We start from the raw sequence: 16,626 nt of genomic DNA, 5'->3' as shown, positions 1-16,626 counted from the left end.
ATCTCCAGCTCCATTCTTCCCTCACTCGTAAACAAGACCCCGAGATACTTGAAGTCCTCCGCTTGAGGCAGGAACTCCCCTCCAACCTGAAGAGGACAAGCCACCATTTTCCGGTCGAGAACCATGGCCTCGGACTTGGAGGAGTTGATCTTCATCCCGAGGTGCTTCACACTCGGCTGCGAACCGCCCCAGCGCATGCTGTAGTTCTTGTCTAGAGGGGGCCAGCAGGACCACGTCATCCGCAAAAAGAAGAGACAAAATCCACTGGTCCCCAAACCAGAGCCCCTCCAGCCCTCGGCTGCGCCTAGAAATCTTGTCCATAAAAGCTATGAACAGGACCGGTGACAAAGGGTAGCCCTGCCAGAGTCCACAACTGCACAAGTGCCCGAATGATCCTAGAGGCTATGTTGTCTGGGGCTTAAATGCCTCTGGTAGGGTCTCCCATGGCAAACAGGCTCCCATGGAGCCAGGCCTGGGGTCTGTTTTGATATTATTCATTAAGAGTAATATCAAAACAGAAAGGAACATGCTAAATAAAACAAGTGTTATTAACCTGCACTTTACAACTATTGAGTTATCAATACAGATGGCATATTTATTAAGGAAATGCCTTTCATCAAATGACTCAGATCAAGATGAAAAAGTTTAGAAATATTCACCAGCATTTGTTTTGAAAGTACTTTAGACATCGATAGGGAAACCTCCCCACCATGTTCATGAAACGGTTAAATTCTGAAAATAAGAAAATAAGTTAGGTCTTATTTTGTTGATCAAATAATGAAATGTTTAAACTATACATGTTATGTTTATCATTTCTGTTTCCACATAAATCAGCTTTGTGGAATTTGTTTTATGCTTTTTTGCAGCCTTACACTGTTGCCTTTGTATCGTGGTCCTGATGATGAATTTATTCATCCGAAAACCCCAAGTGGCTTGTTGGTACTAATCATCATATTCTTCACTCCTCCTATTGGATGTTCCCTCCTGGTGTGTCAACGTGTCTGTCTTCATCTCAGGCTCAGCATTACAGTGAGTCATTCCTTCGCCCACCTGCTTTTTTTCCGCTCTTCCCTTCCCTTTTCTTTTCTCCTCTCCCCTATTTTTATTCAGCTCCTTGAACCTCCTTCTTTCAGCTACTCTGCTGTATTCCTCCTCCCACACACTTTAGGGGTGCAGGATTAGTTTGTGTGCATCTGGTGAGTGCTTTAAGAGCTATAACATAGGCAACCCCCCCCCCCCCACATTTCCCCTGGCTGTATCAAGCCCAGCTGCAACCCTCCCCCCCATCCTCACCCAGCCTAGCAGGGTGAAGCACTCATTCGTGTGTGTGTGTGGTAGTAAGGAGGAGGCACAGCAGACGGAGGTGCTACCATTGCCAGGGACTGAGGAGGGAGCCCACTTGGATGTGGATGGGACTGCGAGTGGGCGAGAGCATGTGGCACCCTGGACAGGGTAGTGGTGGCACCTGGGTGAAGGGGGTGTGGATATGAGGATGAGGTGGAGGAGGAAGACGCAGGATGAAGCTGGTAGCTGGCAGCCGATGAAGGCCCGGAAGAAGAAGGTGTTGCCTGTGAGATACTGCCTCCCTTTAGAGGTTGCTGCGGCGGCGAGGTCTGGTTGAGCTGGATGGAGATGTCAGAAGAGACATCCGAAGGACTTCGGCCTCGCTGTGGTGGAGCCCAGGAGTCTGGATGAAGAAACTGGCCACTGTAGTCACTACAGTCAGACATACGGGGGCGGTAGAGCGCAGGATGGGGGCGGTAGAGCTCCTCCTCTGCATAACGCTTCATAAAGAGGTAGACGGACATAACTCCTGCACCCTGGGATGGAGAAAGATGAAGATAAAGAAGTTTATTTTATCCTCTGCAGATGTACACCAACATTGGAAGCTTTTTCTTCAGCTTGTTGTGAAACTTGTCTGGATACTTTAATCTATCTCAAGTCTAGCAAACCACACACCACTGATTCTACCATTTCATTGCTTATTGAACAAAGAAGAACCCAAATGGAAAAGTTGATCAAAAATTAAGTGTACTCCACAAAACCCAAATATTTTCGTCCTGTAACTGGTGGGTTGCTGGTTCAAACCCATGCTCTGTTCGTCCCAGTCATTGTGTCCCTGGGCAAGACACTTTACTCACCTTGCCCGCTGATGGTGGTCATAGGGTCAGTGGCACCGATTGTATGGCAGCCTCACTGCTGTCAGTCTGCCCCAGGGCAGCTGTGGCTCCAGTGTAGCCTACCACTGTCAGTGCGTGAATGTGTGCATGAATAGCTGGATGACTGATTGTAGTGTAAAGCACTTTGGTGTCTCTGTGGAGATGATAAAGCGCTATACAAGTGCATGCCATTTACCATTTAGGAAATGATAATGTTCCAACTAATGGAAAGATGTAAATTCAACATTTAGGCCAAATGTTTTCTGACAAGTTCCAGCTCAATTTCAAGAAGTGATTCATTTGCTGACAGGGATTGCTCTGGCTCGGTGGCAGGAGCATTAGGCTAGCAACTAGAATGATGCGAGTTTGATTTGTGCCTTCCCCACCACATGCTAAAGTTCAATTGAACACTGAACCCGAAGTTGTGTACTGATACTGTGGATCAGGATGTGAATTTTATTAGTATGAGTGAGTAAATGTTACTGAAGCATAACATTAGTTTGAGTGGTTAAAATAACTGGAAAAGGTGCTATATAAGTTTAGTCAATTTACTATTTAAATACAGCACAAACAAGAAAAAAGTAAGATCTAAAACCTATTAAAATCCCCACAAAGCAATATCTGGAAATTCAGCACTGACTGAAAAGCTGCTTTGGAGTCTAAACAGGTAGTTTAGTCTTTAGTAGCCAAAATGTTTCTCAACTTTTTCAACCACTTTGTTCAGAAATACAATTACAACCAATGTAATGTGGGGTTTGATGCCTATCAATATTGTTTTATATTTATTTATTTTTATATTACAGACACATTTAGTCACACATCTTTATGTAATAAAATGTGATTTATCAGCTTTATTTCAGTGCAATGTTTTATTAGCATCCTTAATTAGCAGCGTTAAAAGCTTGCACCAACTCAACCCAACAACCTGTGAAAGAAAAACTGATGGCTGCATTGAGGACACCACATGGATCGCATGCTTTAGCCCTGCACCACCGCTATATGGACAGTTTACATTTTGATATACTTTGCAAAGATTCAGAAGAGTAATCAGGCACCAAATCAAGTCATTATTTTGATCCTACATATAGTGTTAGCTGTTTCCGCTTTGTGAAATTTAAGCTTTTTGCTTTGGTAAAATGTTCTAGCAAGATTTTTTTTATTTAGATTTATTTCTGACTTGGAAAGTAGTTGCATGATGGTAACTGGTTATATAGTTAATTAAAAGTCATATAAGATAACCAGGGATCCTACATACATTTTGCGTAGAATCCAGAACATTTATTTATTTTGTCTGCAAAAACTAGGTTCAATAGATTGTTTCCTTTTAACATCGCCCATGAGTGGACCAATCCCAGCTATGATTAATGGAAATCATGTCTTTTTTTAATTAGGATATTTGAAAAGAGCACTGGTATCAGCCTAATGATGGAAATTTTGTTATGCTAATTGGTTGTAAGATTGCTGTATAATATGTTAGCTCAGTCCATGGGGATTTGGGGCTGATGAATGTAGGAGAATGGATGCAGAAAGCCAAAAATGACAAAGGGAAACACAGGCTCTGCTTTTCATTTCATGGCAATGTGATGTGTTGCCACAGGGAATAGAAAATAAGAAATAATACTCAGCAATTTTTTTTCTAAGAAACAAAATTTGCAACATCCTTATGTCTAAATCAAAACATTTCACACAGCCATCAGGAGGGGTAGAGATGCATAAATCAGACATAATTTTGCAAAGACTTGACAAAACGGCCTCAGAGCTGCAGGGTGGAATTAGCAATTACCCTAAAATGTATTCATGTTTTCACTTGGGTTTTCACTGAGCTTCCTAAGCTCATTCACTATTCATCCACTACATCATGACAACAACAACCATGTACAAACTTGAATGCTGATTAAAGTGAGTTAGTAAAAAAACAATTATGAAAACTGTTCAGCAATTCTACAGAAGTAAGCATAAGGAGGAAGAAGGATTACAAAGATAAGAAAGGAAATTTAAATGACAGGAGCAGAAAGTAGATGAGAAAAAAAGAAGAAATAAAAGTTTTATCACAAAGTACAGAGTTTCAAATCTTTAGATTTTTCTCTCTATAGGAAATGTAAAAGTTAATCAAAAATGCAGCAATAAATATTTATAAAGTCTGCAAAAAAAGGAAGATGAGAAAATAGGAAGAAGTGCTAGTATAAAAAAATGGAGCTTACGGAAAGTGAAAGGGACAAAAGCAAATAATGTGAAATGATTTACTGAGAAAGGTGGAATATGGAAGAAAAAAAGTCTGAAAAGACTTCATGGTGTCAAAAAGAAGAAGGGTGGAGAAAACAGGAGAAAAAAGAAAAACAAACAGGGATGAAACAAAAGACGATTAAAAGACTGAAGAAAAAAGAAGACAGGAGGGACAAGATAAAAGTAAAGGACATCCAAAGACAAGACTAGACTGTAAAGAAAAGCAGATAGGCAAGATGAAAAAGAGATGATGGAGAAGGAGGAGAATGGAAGATCTAAAAATGAAAAGACTGAAGGATGAAAGAGTGAGTGTAGCAGAGAACCCCTGCCTCTGCCAGCGAGGAATTTTCTGATGCATATAAAGTGCTGCGACAGAGCTTCTGCCCTCAAGTATTCGAGCTATTAACATTTATGAATATTGATGTGAGGAGAATGACGAGCTCCTACGCAGGCAATTTTAAACGTGTGCTTGGCTGAATATGTCTATTGTGTGCGATTGTGTGTCGCTTCTTGAATACACACAAACTGTGTTTATCTTAACTGCAGGTTTGACAGCCAAATTCTATGCAATCTATGTGTGGGTCTCTGCGTACTGACTTTACAAATCCTAACAATCTTCACAAATTTGTGTTAATTAACTGGCTAAAAAAGACTTGTGTTTTCACTGAAATCTTCCAGAAGTGCGCTGTAGCTGCAGTTTGTGCAGACAAAAAAATGGATGCATCCAGGGAATTTCTCTCAAATGCTCCTGCCCTTGTTTAGCAACATGCAGGAATACCAATTAAATAACTTTGTTACTGTATGTGCATGATATATGTTTGTGTGTATGTGTGTACATGTGTTTTGCGCGAATTACCTCTTTGAGCAGGAAGGAGGAGGCGGCAAAGGCAAAGGACCAACCATAGTGATAGTGAAAGAACTGCTCTGGCTCTCTGGGTCGATTCATCACCTCGTCATTAATACTTGAAATATATAAAACCAAACCCACCACCAGACTGAGACCTGAATAAACAAAAACAAGCAGACACATGCAGTTAAAACTAACTAAAACTAAATATTTTCTCTTTTAAGCCAGTTAGGATTACCAAATTACTTGTATTTAATAAAAAAGAGAGGGAAAAGAGAGGGGCAAATTTTTTTTGCCGATTTTTCTAATTCTTTGACATGTGTACAGTGGGATTACTATCCCTTTAAACACTTTAAGAATAACCATAAGGTGATGACATGGCTTTCTAAAAACTGTCAGTTTATAAGATTTAAGTCATTTGAAGGCACATCTGTGGATGTATTTAACGGCAACACCACAAAGACACTGTTACCTTTTGAGAAATCATGGAAAAATGAAAATACATTAGACAAGATATCAGGAATAGAATCATGGTTCATCCTTGGGTACAATTTCCAGATGCCTGAGGGTGCCATGTTTAACTGTTCAAACAACAATAAAAAAAATTAAAACAGTGGAATATTTAGTCATCATACTGTTTATCTATCCGACACAGATCCTTGTTGCAGAGATGAACATGTTTTGTTTTTAAATGTGCATAAGAGCTCGTGAAGATGGTGGCTGAAGGTAACAAGAGAGTGTATTTATCCACATTGGAAAGTGTCCTGTAACAATATGGCCTGTTGGGCCATTCAGCAAGGAAAAAGCCATCACTCCAAAGCCAACATAAAAATAGAAATGTCAGTTTGCTAATGCATTCTGGGACAAAATCCTAAGTTTTGTGAGATATGTCCTTTTGTCTGATAAAAATAAAATTGTGTTTGTCCACATTGACCATTGTTTCATTCGAAGGGGCCACATTTTTCCTCTAAATGCAACGAAGGTCCTCCTTTGAGGGAATCTTGCAAGCCAGAGAACACTATCACAACTGTGAAGTAAGTGGGTGGGACCATCACGTTGCATGATCATTTTACTGCAGGACGGACTGGTACTGTAACCTTCACAAATAACAGCATTAAGAGGAAAATAACATTTGTGAAAATTTTGAAGCAACATCTCATGAAATCAGCAAGGAAGTAAAATCTTGGGCACAAATGGGTCTTTCAAATTCTAACTGTACGCATATAGCCAAGTTAGTTACAAAGTAGATTAGGGGCAACAACTTCAGTTTTTAGGAGTGGCCATCACAAGCCCTGATCTCAATCCTATAAAAATAATCTGCCGTCAGAGCTGAAATGATTGGAGCAAGGAGGCCTATAAACTGGACTCAGCTACACCACCTCTGTCAGGAGGAATGGGCCACAGTCCCAGTAAACTATTATAGAAAGATTGTCGAAGGATACCCAAACATTCTGTTTTTTAGAAAATAGAAATACCCTCTGGTAATTTAATGGAACCAGGCTGCATTTGGGTTTAGTAACAGACAGTGAAAAAAAAAAGATCATCGTCCTTATACAGTGTACAATATGTTTATATGCATTTTATTGTAACCTAGTTATACTTTTTATCATAAAAAGAGCATAAGGTCATATTAAAAAGTTATTTTAAACTGCAAGTAGCTGTTTAGATTTTTTTTAACTTACTTTTAGAAAGCCCCCCCGATTTTACTCTTACCACAAGAACCAACTATAGTTTGACTATTTTATGGACTGTTATGGTCTTCAAGAGCAGCAACTTTCCTAGTGTAAGGAGGACCATTTATGAAACAGCTGTAAAATAGGGGGTTGACAACAACAAAAAATACTATCATCAATAAAATTAATTATGATATAAACAATTTATACAATTAGCTTCTGAAAACAGAGTGAAACCTGCTGATTATTAAGCCAGAATTTTATGCATAAACAAAAGCATGATTTTTTATTTACACTCTCAGCATAATGATTATGACCTCAGTATTTCAGTTTGTGGTGCAAAAGCGAGGAGAGTAAAAGTCCTAAAACCTATATTATAACTTTGAGAGTTCCTCAGTTCTTAAAACTCACAGATAGCCCTCACAATCTTGTTGGGTAAAAAACTATTGATGACACATTGGGGAGTTTGAACTGTGTCATAACCCCCAAACGCTGAACAAGTTGCCTTGCCACATTCAGCATTCAAAGACCACTGAACGGTGATGAACTATGAATGCACATATTTCTGAACCACTTCAGTCCAATTGAAACATTTATACTTTTGTCCTTAAACATAAGGTCTAATTTTTATTGATAACTACATAAAAATGCATCTGGATAAAATACCAAATACTACTAAAATCTGTCAACTAAGAGGCAATCTGTAACATAAAAGTTCTCCGTAAGGGTTTCTGTTTTTGTGCTATTATTCCTTCTGAAACCTATGTGTTTAGTGAGTTTTATTATGGGAAAAAATATTCCTTGTTTCTTCAGCACCTCATTTTGTTAAAGGTTTCAAGTTGAACTTTTTTTAGTGAAATGCTTTGAATGGTCAGTCTTTGAAATTGACAATATAAAACACCTGCTGAGACAAAATAATAATAATGGCCAGAAATCATAAGGTAATGTCTGATTAACCCCCTCAACAACAAATAAAATTTACATTTCTCCATTTACTCTGTAGTGCTATTCTAATCTGAAAAGGACTTTCTTCTTCGTTTACTTGTATCATCTGTCGGTGTTCTCTGGAAAAAAAAAAAAAAAAAAGCTGGGAAAGCTAATGATTATGTGTCCTTGCTGTGCTTAAAATAGGCTGAGAAAACCCTTACAAGTGGCTGTGCTGTGGCAAAAAGATAAAAAGAGAACAAATTCTAGCACACACTTCAATACCTGCACGCCTGCTTTTGGTTTAAAGACATGTCAGTGCAAAAGACACACATATATGCAAATATGCACTCCCATTGCTTACACAAACACATATTAAAACAAAGAAACTGAAGCCTCACTGAAGAGTATAATAGAACCTCTTATGTCAACAACTTCACTGCTGCAGATCTGCAAACCCTGCTGCAGTGAAACCTGATTATTATATCATAATGAAATCTGATTATTATATCAAAATGAAATATATAAATATGTTTATTCTTTTTTGTTGTGTTAATTTTCAGGAATTAAATTGCTTTAGAGAAAAAAATTATCATCAGAAAGTTGCAATTGCTTGTCCTGGCCATCAGATGGTGGTGTTGTAGCGTAATGATTTCTGTAGCAACCTTTGAGATTATGTTTTTGTTTCACACAGAAAACTAGATGTGAGAAAAATGCCAGCAAAAAGAAAAATCAAGACAAAAGTACAAGATAATGAAAGGTTTTTTGTGGTTGCAAGTAGAATAGTAGCAGTGTGTGGTTCCAAAACAGCTAAGCAATGAATTTGAAGGATCCTTTTGATCACTTTGTAGAATTTTTGTTTCTTCCACAAAATAGCAGTGTAACATTTTAGATACTTTTTAAAAAATTGTATGGTTTTATAAAAGTATCTCTTGCCTGCTTGCTTGTATAAATTGATTAATAACAAAACATGCAATTGTGAATTTATAGTTTTTTGTTTTCACATTTTGTGGGAGACAATCATGATAGAATCTTTAAACAAAGAAAAATTTGAATCAGGTAACCAAAGGGAGGCAAAAATCAGAATATATATATATATATAAATCTGCACATTACTGTAATTATTGTAATTATAATGTTCTGAAGTTCTTTTTTAATGTACATAATACCTACATGTTTTCCTACTAATTACAAAAAAAAAAAAAAACGGACTAATTCTGTTCTATCGATTCATGTTCTTTATTTGTTTGCAAGTGCTAATATTCATCACAGATATAAGTTGAAAGCTGTGTAATGATGTGCAAAGCTTTATGCTTGTATGAAAGTGTGATCCTCTCCATGCTGGCTCTGTAATGTTACTATGACATCATGTGTCCAGTCAGCAGTCCACCATGCTAAGACAGCATCTGTTAGGTAAACACTAATGCACAAAAATGATGCAACAACAAGGATTTTGCCCAACAAAGGTGAGAGCCAAAAAGTCATAGTAATCCATTTATCAGATGAACGGTCAGACCAGAAAACGACAGAGAGAGCTGTCCTGCAGTGAAATAAGGAAGTGATGTCATCCTGTTGGCTGCAGTGACTCACCTCCACTACATAGGTCTGATCTAAATAACACAGATTGCTCAAAGTTTGTGAATAGTATTATCTAAAAATCTAAAGTCAGCCAAATCTAAAAAAAAGTGTGATTGGACAATGAACTTTAACCCATTAATTTTTTACACAAGCATCTGTCTAGAATACATTTGAAATGCACCTATACTAATCATGCAGTCTATCTACTGTAGTGAGGTAACATAAGCCATGTGGCTGCAGCCAGGAACATATCTTCATAAAGAAAAATCAATGTACTGACTTTCCACTTTTTTATAAATATGTTACGCTGTGGAAATTTTTTTTTAAAAAACAAGTAAGCTTAATAAATAAAAAAACAGAACATGCAGTGAAACAAAAAATAACGGCCCCTCTGTAGTTTCCTTGACAGAGAGCCATTATTTCGAATTAAATCACCTCCACAATACAGCCTGCAGAAAAAACAAGGTACGACCTGACAGGCTGTCAGCTGGGAAAGACGTAAAGGAGAAACAGAGTGACACTTCCATCTACTGAACTGTCTTTTTTCATCATTTGTCCCTAAAATGCTATTTAACATCTCATTTAATGCAAAAGCTAAAATAAGTTTGACGCTTTCAAACTGAACTGTGTAAAACTCCTGGCTGGCTGAACTAGGGTACTTTAAGTCTATCCAAACCTTCCTTGTTGTGTAAGCCTTTGCCCATGTCTACTGTTTTTAAACCTGTTGTACTGAAAATCCATTTAAAATAACTAAGCTTTTCTAACATTAAGTGGATACCTTCTATCTGCTGTTTGACCAAGGTATAATCTACTCATAAAACTGTTGATTAAGAGTTTGATCTGAAGTGTTTGTGCTGTGGCAGGAATGAAATGGAATTCCTTTGCATCAAAAGTGCTGTTAAAGTTGAGCCCAGCAAGGTGACTATGCCATCATAAAGACTTTAACCTCAGCAACCCTTTAATCACTAGGCTTTTTATCTTTAATGCAAAGATAAGCTTTAAATCCTCAGTAGTGCGGCTTTTGAAAACTGTTATTGCAAGTTTGGCGAAATGAGAGTAACCCAAAAGAAGCTGAAAGGATTTAAGAAGTTTATTATAAATCCTTTAAAGAAAGTATCAGAAAATATTCCATGGATAATTTACACAGAGTTCACTTTAAGTTTTGGCATGAAAACAATGAGTAAAATATTTTCAGCTAAGAAATGGTCTCAACACTACACAGACCCTTAATCCATGAAATTTTGCAACTTGTTTTTCTATAATTACAAAATAAGATTGCAAAAGTGAAAAATATTATGGAGTATATGGTGCATCATAATAACCCCAGAAGATAAAACTTAGATCTGGGAATGACATCACATTCCAAATTCTCTCTATTGCAGTTGCATTAAAAATTGGATTGTATTGAACTTTGTAACCAGGCTATCAGTGAAACAAACCATAAACATTATGCTTTTCTCCATTCCTTAAAACACTGAAACAATATCTTCAATAATAGATGTTATAAACCTCTATGTTTGAAAGATTCAAAAACTCAAAAGGACAATATATATATATATATCATAATATGTTTGTCCTATTTACACTGCTCAAAAAAATAAAGGGAACACTCAAATAACACATCCTAGATCTGAAGGAATGAAATGTTCTCATTGAATACTTTGTTCTGTACAAAATCGAATGTGCTGACAACAAAATCACACAAAAATCATCAATGGAAATACAATTTATTAACCAATGGACGCCTGGATTTGGAGTCACACACAAAATGAAAGTGGAAAAACACACTACAGGCTGATCCAAGTTTGATGTAATGTCCTTAAAACAAGTCAAAATATGCTCAGTATTGTGTGTGGCCTCCACGTGCCTCTATGACCTCCGTACATCGCCTGGGCATGCTCCTGATGAGACGGCGGATGGTCTCCTGAGGGATCTCCTCCTAGACCTGGACTAAAGCATCCGCTAACTCCTGGGCAGTTTGTGGTGCAACTTGACGTTGGTGGATGGAGCGAGACATGATGTCCCAGATGTGCAGATTCAGCTCTGGGAAACTGGAGGGCCAGTCCATAGCTTCAATGTCTTAATCTCGCAGGAACTGCTGACACACTCCAGCCACATGAGGTCTTGCATTATCCTACGTTAGGAGGAACCCAGGGCCAACCGCACCAGCATATGATCTCACAAGGGGTCTGAGGATCTCATCTCGGTACCAAATGGCAGTCAGGCTACCTCTGGCGAGGACATGGAGGGCCATGCGGCCCTCCAAAGAAATGTCACCCCACACCATTACTGATCCACTGCCAAACCGGTCATGCTGAAGGATGTTGCAGGCAGCAGATTGCTCTGCACAGTGTCTACATAATCTATCACGTCTGTCATGTGTGCTCAGTGTGAACCTGGTTTCATCTGTGAAGAGCAGAGGGCGCCAGTGGCAAATTTGCCAATCTTGGTGTTCTCTGGCAAATGCCAAGCGTCCTGCACGGTGTTGGGCTGTAAGCACAACCCCCATTTGTAAGGTAAGGTAAGGTAAGTTTATTTATATAGCGCTTTTCAGCAATGAGACACTCAAAGCGATGTTTCTCTCTGCCTGCTCAGACACTTTTCTCCTAAGCTCCCTGCTTGCTTACATTCTTTTACTCCTAACTTTTTATCTCTTTGCCAAAATTACGGAAATATTGGATTAAAACTACATTTACCAGCGACTCCCAAGGATTATTATTATTATTATTTTTTTAAAGGATTTTGATGTTTTTATAATCGAACTCGAAAGCAGGACAAGTTGACGCCAGCTAATCAGCACAATATGCCTCCCTTCACCACAGAGGACTTCGAGAAACCTTTACAGAAATTGGCTGTTTTGGAGATGAAAATCCATCGACTAGAAGTGAATGTGGAGGTGAATATGGGGTACAACGATGATTCAACTCTGCCTGTGATCCCAAACAGTGACAGCCAGCTCAACAACTCAGCCGGCAATAAATTAGAATGGCCAGAATTACAGAGAAATGCCCCCGTTTTCCCTGGGAAAAGGAGACTTCGACAGCGAACTGCTGTCACAACAACTGATAGGAGTGAGACAGCTGGAAATAATGGAATTCCCCTCCAGAACACATTTGCCCCACAACAGAACGAAAATTAGGAAAACTATCCATCTTCTGAGAACAATAAAAGGTTTGAGAACAACCTTCATTCTAAACAGTCTTCTCCTGAGCTGCCAGAGAAAAAGCGCCCCACCGGACCAAGAACCCTAATAGTGGGCAACACAGCTGTAGATCAGATTAACAACTTCTGCAACAAGAAACACACAGAAGTTATGATTGGTACCAGTAACGTGGTCTCTGATATCTCAGAGAATATTCTTGCAATCACAGAAAAGCGCCCGTCTCTAGAAAACCTTATTATACACTATGGAGCCATGGATGACGTGGCTAAGAGAAAGTCAGGACTGAAGGAGGATTTCACTCGTCTTCTGAATATTGTTGGAGGTCTCAATATCAAGGTGTTTCTCAGCAGACCCTTTGCACTGATTTTCTGTGGAGATTAGGTTTTTTTGAGACTCCTGATGATTAATAATTGTTTGAAAAAAATGTACCACCATACCTGTGAACTTCATCGACAACTTTAATTAATTTTTTGGGAAAAAAGACAACTCTTTAAGCAAGATGGTTTCTGTTTGAACAAGCCAGGAGCCAGACGTCTCACATCTAATCTCTTCTATTCAGTAAATAATCGACCTTCAGCAGAGAACATGGAGTATCAACAACAATAACACAGGCACCAACAGCTCCAGCAGAAACAATCGGCCAGTTGGCTGAGAAAGAGAGGTCTCCATAGGAGAAGTGGACCCCCCCATTATACCCCCCAAACCCAGACCCAGACCGACACCCCCGGTAAACCCCCCTCACCCCAGACCCCGACCCAGACCGCACAGAACTCTCCCATCTCCCCACTGAGCCCGCTTTTTGCTTTACTGGATTCTGATAACATGAATGGAGCTCTGAAAATCAGGACCCAAATGGCTCTGACATCTCCATTCAACACCCCCGTGGCCGAGACCCTGCTACTAAACCAACATCTTCCAAATGCCGCAGAGCTCCACCACCTCCTAATCTATCTCCTCCTAATCGGGACCTTAAAATCACTTCTCTGTGATACAGTCTGGGTCCCAGTGGTAACTCTATCAGAAATGAGCATGCCCAGGAAAAACCTGGGCCCCTAATAGGAGCTAGTTGTAAAATCTCTGTGCTTATACGTGACAGAAAGAACAAAGCCAAAAGGATAAGAGACAATAATAAACAATCAACAAAAGCCATAAAGTGTCAGGTACAACCAGACACAGAGTTAATATCAGCAACTAAGTCATATAAACTGGCTTTATTGAACATTAGATCTGTCAGGAAAATCATTTTTAATCAATGACTTCATTACTGACCACGATCTTGATGTTATGTTTTTAACAGAAACATGGTTACATTAATTTACTGAAGCTCCCATTCTGATAGTCGACGCCTCCGAACTACAATTTTCTTTGTGAGAGCAGACAACAAAGAAAAGGTGGAGGGGTGGCCACTTTGTTTAAAGATTTACTAAAGTGTAAAAAAGTATTTCTGGGAAATTTTGACTCTTTTGAATATTTGGCTCTCCAGGTAAAGAGCCCGGTCTTAACCATGTTCTTGAATATTTATAGGCCTCCTAAGTCCAAAACAAACTTTATCAGTGATTTCAATGAGCTTTCATCTGTGATATGTGTTGATTATGACTGTTTAATTATTGTGGGAGACTTTCACATGGACAATCCTGAAGACAGAAGTGCAATAGATCTATGTGACACTCTTAGAAATGTTGGTTTGACTCAACATGTTAAACAGCAAACGCACAAACAGGGACATATTTCGGACTTGATCATCACTAAGGGTCTAAACATTTCCAAGGTGTCTGTAACTGATGTTGCTCTATCTGACCACTTTTCTGTTATTTTTGAAAGCATCATCTGCAATGACTCAGTTTGCCAAAGAGACATGATAAGAAAACGCATCTTTACGGATGGTGCTGCTGAAACCTTTAACCAGATTTACTCTTCTACCTCCACTTTGCCCTGTCACACTGTAGATGAGCTGGTAGATAACTTTCATTCTAAAATCTCGGATATCAGTGATTCATTTGCTCCAATTAAATTGAGTCGTTTCTGGGAAGAAAATGTCTCCGTGGAGAAGTGCTCCACCAGTCAGAAGTGAAAAAAAGGAGTGTTGAAAAGCTGAACGCGGGTGGCGAAAGACTGGACTCCAGGTTCACTATATTATCTATAAAGAGAGACTATACAGATATAATCTACAACTGAAAAATGCAAGGGAATCTTTCTTTTCTGAGATCATCAGCAAAAACATAAACAATGCTCGTGCATTATTTGCCACGGTCGACAAGTTAACAAACCCTCCTGTAACTGTAGCATCTGAACTCCACTCTACCGGGGCCTGCAATGAATTTGCTAAATTCTTTACTGAAAAAACACAAAAGATCAGAGGGGCAGTCAGCACATCCACATCAACTCCAGTACCAATGTTGTCTCCAACTAGAACTGATTTTGACAAAAATTCCCAATTTCACCAAATAAACTACAAAAACTTAGAAGAAATTGTACAGCAACTAAGCTCTTGTTGATCCTGTCTCGATGTTTTACCCACAGCTTTCCTTAAGAAAGCTTTGCCTGTAATAACATCTGATTTGACACAAATAATAAACACGTCCCTTTTGTCAGGTGTTTTCCCTGAGGCCCTGAAAACAGCAATTATCAAACCTCTATTGAAAAAGAGCAATTTAACAAGCTGTTACTACAGAACTACAGGCCTATTCTTAAAGCCACTTAAGAAGCAACACTGATTGACAATCAATTTCACATGTTGTTGTGCAAATGGATTAGACAACAGGGTGAAATCTTTGGCGATTAGCAAGAAACGCTCAATAAAGGAGTGGTTCTGCAGGTGGGGACCACAGACCACTTCTCAGTACATATGCTTTCTGGCTGATGTTTTGGTCACTTTTGAATGTTGGTGGTGCTTTCACACTTGTGGTAGCATGAGACGAACTCTACAACCCACACAAGTGGCTCAGGTAGTGGAGCTCATCCAGAATGGAACATTAATGCGAGCTGTGGCAAGAAGGTTTGCTGTGTTTGTCAGCGTAGTGTCCAGAGCCTGGAGGCGCTACCAGGAGACAGCCCAGTACACCAGGAGACGTGGAGGAGGCTGTAGGAGGGCAACAACCCAGCAGCAGGACCGCTACCTCTGTCTTTGTGCAAGGAGGAACAGGAGGAGCACTGCCAAAGCCCTGCAAAATGACTTCCAGCAGGCCACAAATGTGCATGTGTCTGCACAAACGGTTATAAACCGACTCCATGAGGATGGTATGAGGGCCCACATCCAAAGAAGAGACTTGTTAGGGCTAAAGAACACAAGGAATTGACATTAGACTAGTGGGAATCTGTGCTTTGATCTGATGAGTCCAAGTTTGAGATCTTTGTGCGGTGCAGAAGATGTGAACGGATGGACTCTACATGCCTGGTTCCCACCGTGAAGCATGGAGGAGGAGGTGTGATGGTATGGGGGTGCTTTGCTGATAACACTGTTGGGGATTTATTCAAAATTGAAGTCATACTGAACTAGCATGGCTACCACAGCATCTTGCAGCGGCATGCTATTCCATCCGGTTTGCGTTTAGTTGGACCTTCAACCGGACAATGACCCCAAACACACCTCCAGGCTGTGTAAGGGCTATTTGACCAAGAAGGAGAGTGATGGGATGCTGCGCCAGATGACCTGGCCTCCACAGTCACCGGACCTGAACCCAATCGAGATGGTTTGGGGTGAGCTGGACCGCAGAGTGAAGGCAAAAGAGCCAACAAGTGCTAAGAATCTCTGGGAACTCCTTCAAGACTGTTGGAAAACCATTTCAGGTGACTACCTCTTGGAGCTCATCAACAGAATGCCAAGAGTGTGCGGAGCAGTAATAAAAGCAAAAGGTGGCTACTTTGAAGAACCTAGAATATCAGACATATTTTCAGTTGTTTCACACTTTTTTGTTCAGTATACAATTCCACATGTGTTAATTCATAGTTTTGATGCCTTCGGTGTGAAGGTACAATATTCATAGTCATGAAAATAAAGAAAACTCTTTCAATGTTGTGTGTCCAAACCTTTGGTCTGTACTGTGTACATATATGTATGTA

At 39.5% G+C, this 16,626-nt stretch overlaps 1 protein-coding gene across 4 annotated transcripts in view; it reads right to left on the bottom strand.

The window, feature by feature from the left end:
• Window positions 1-1,270: 1,270 nt before the first annotated feature.
• Window positions 1,271-16,626, bottom strand: part of cacng7a (calcium channel, voltage-dependent, gamma subunit 7a) — a 44,417-nt gene continuing 29,061 nt past the window's right edge. For all 4 annotated transcript variants that reach the window (XM_047384250.1, XM_047384251.1, XM_047384252.1 and 1 more), the window contains 2 exons: window positions 5,239-5,384; window positions 1,271-1,820 (listed from right to left, as the gene is read on the bottom strand). In XM_047384250.1, coding sequence (XP_047240206.1) covers window positions 1,299-1,820; window positions 5,239-5,384 — 668 coding nt within the window. In that variant the 3' untranslated portion in view covers window positions 1,271-1,298. The remainder of the gene's footprint in view (window positions 1,821-5,238; window positions 5,385-16,626) is intronic.

This window comes from Girardinichthys multiradiatus, chromosome 13 (genome assembly GCF_021462225.1).
Source record: "Girardinichthys multiradiatus isolate DD_20200921_A chromosome 13, DD_fGirMul_XY1, whole genome shotgun sequence".
NCBI lineage: Eukaryota > Metazoa > Chordata > Actinopteri > Cyprinodontiformes > Goodeidae > Girardinichthys > Girardinichthys multiradiatus.
The sequence above is the reverse complement of the archived record's forward strand: the minus strand, read 5'-3'. Positions and strand labels throughout refer to the sequence as shown.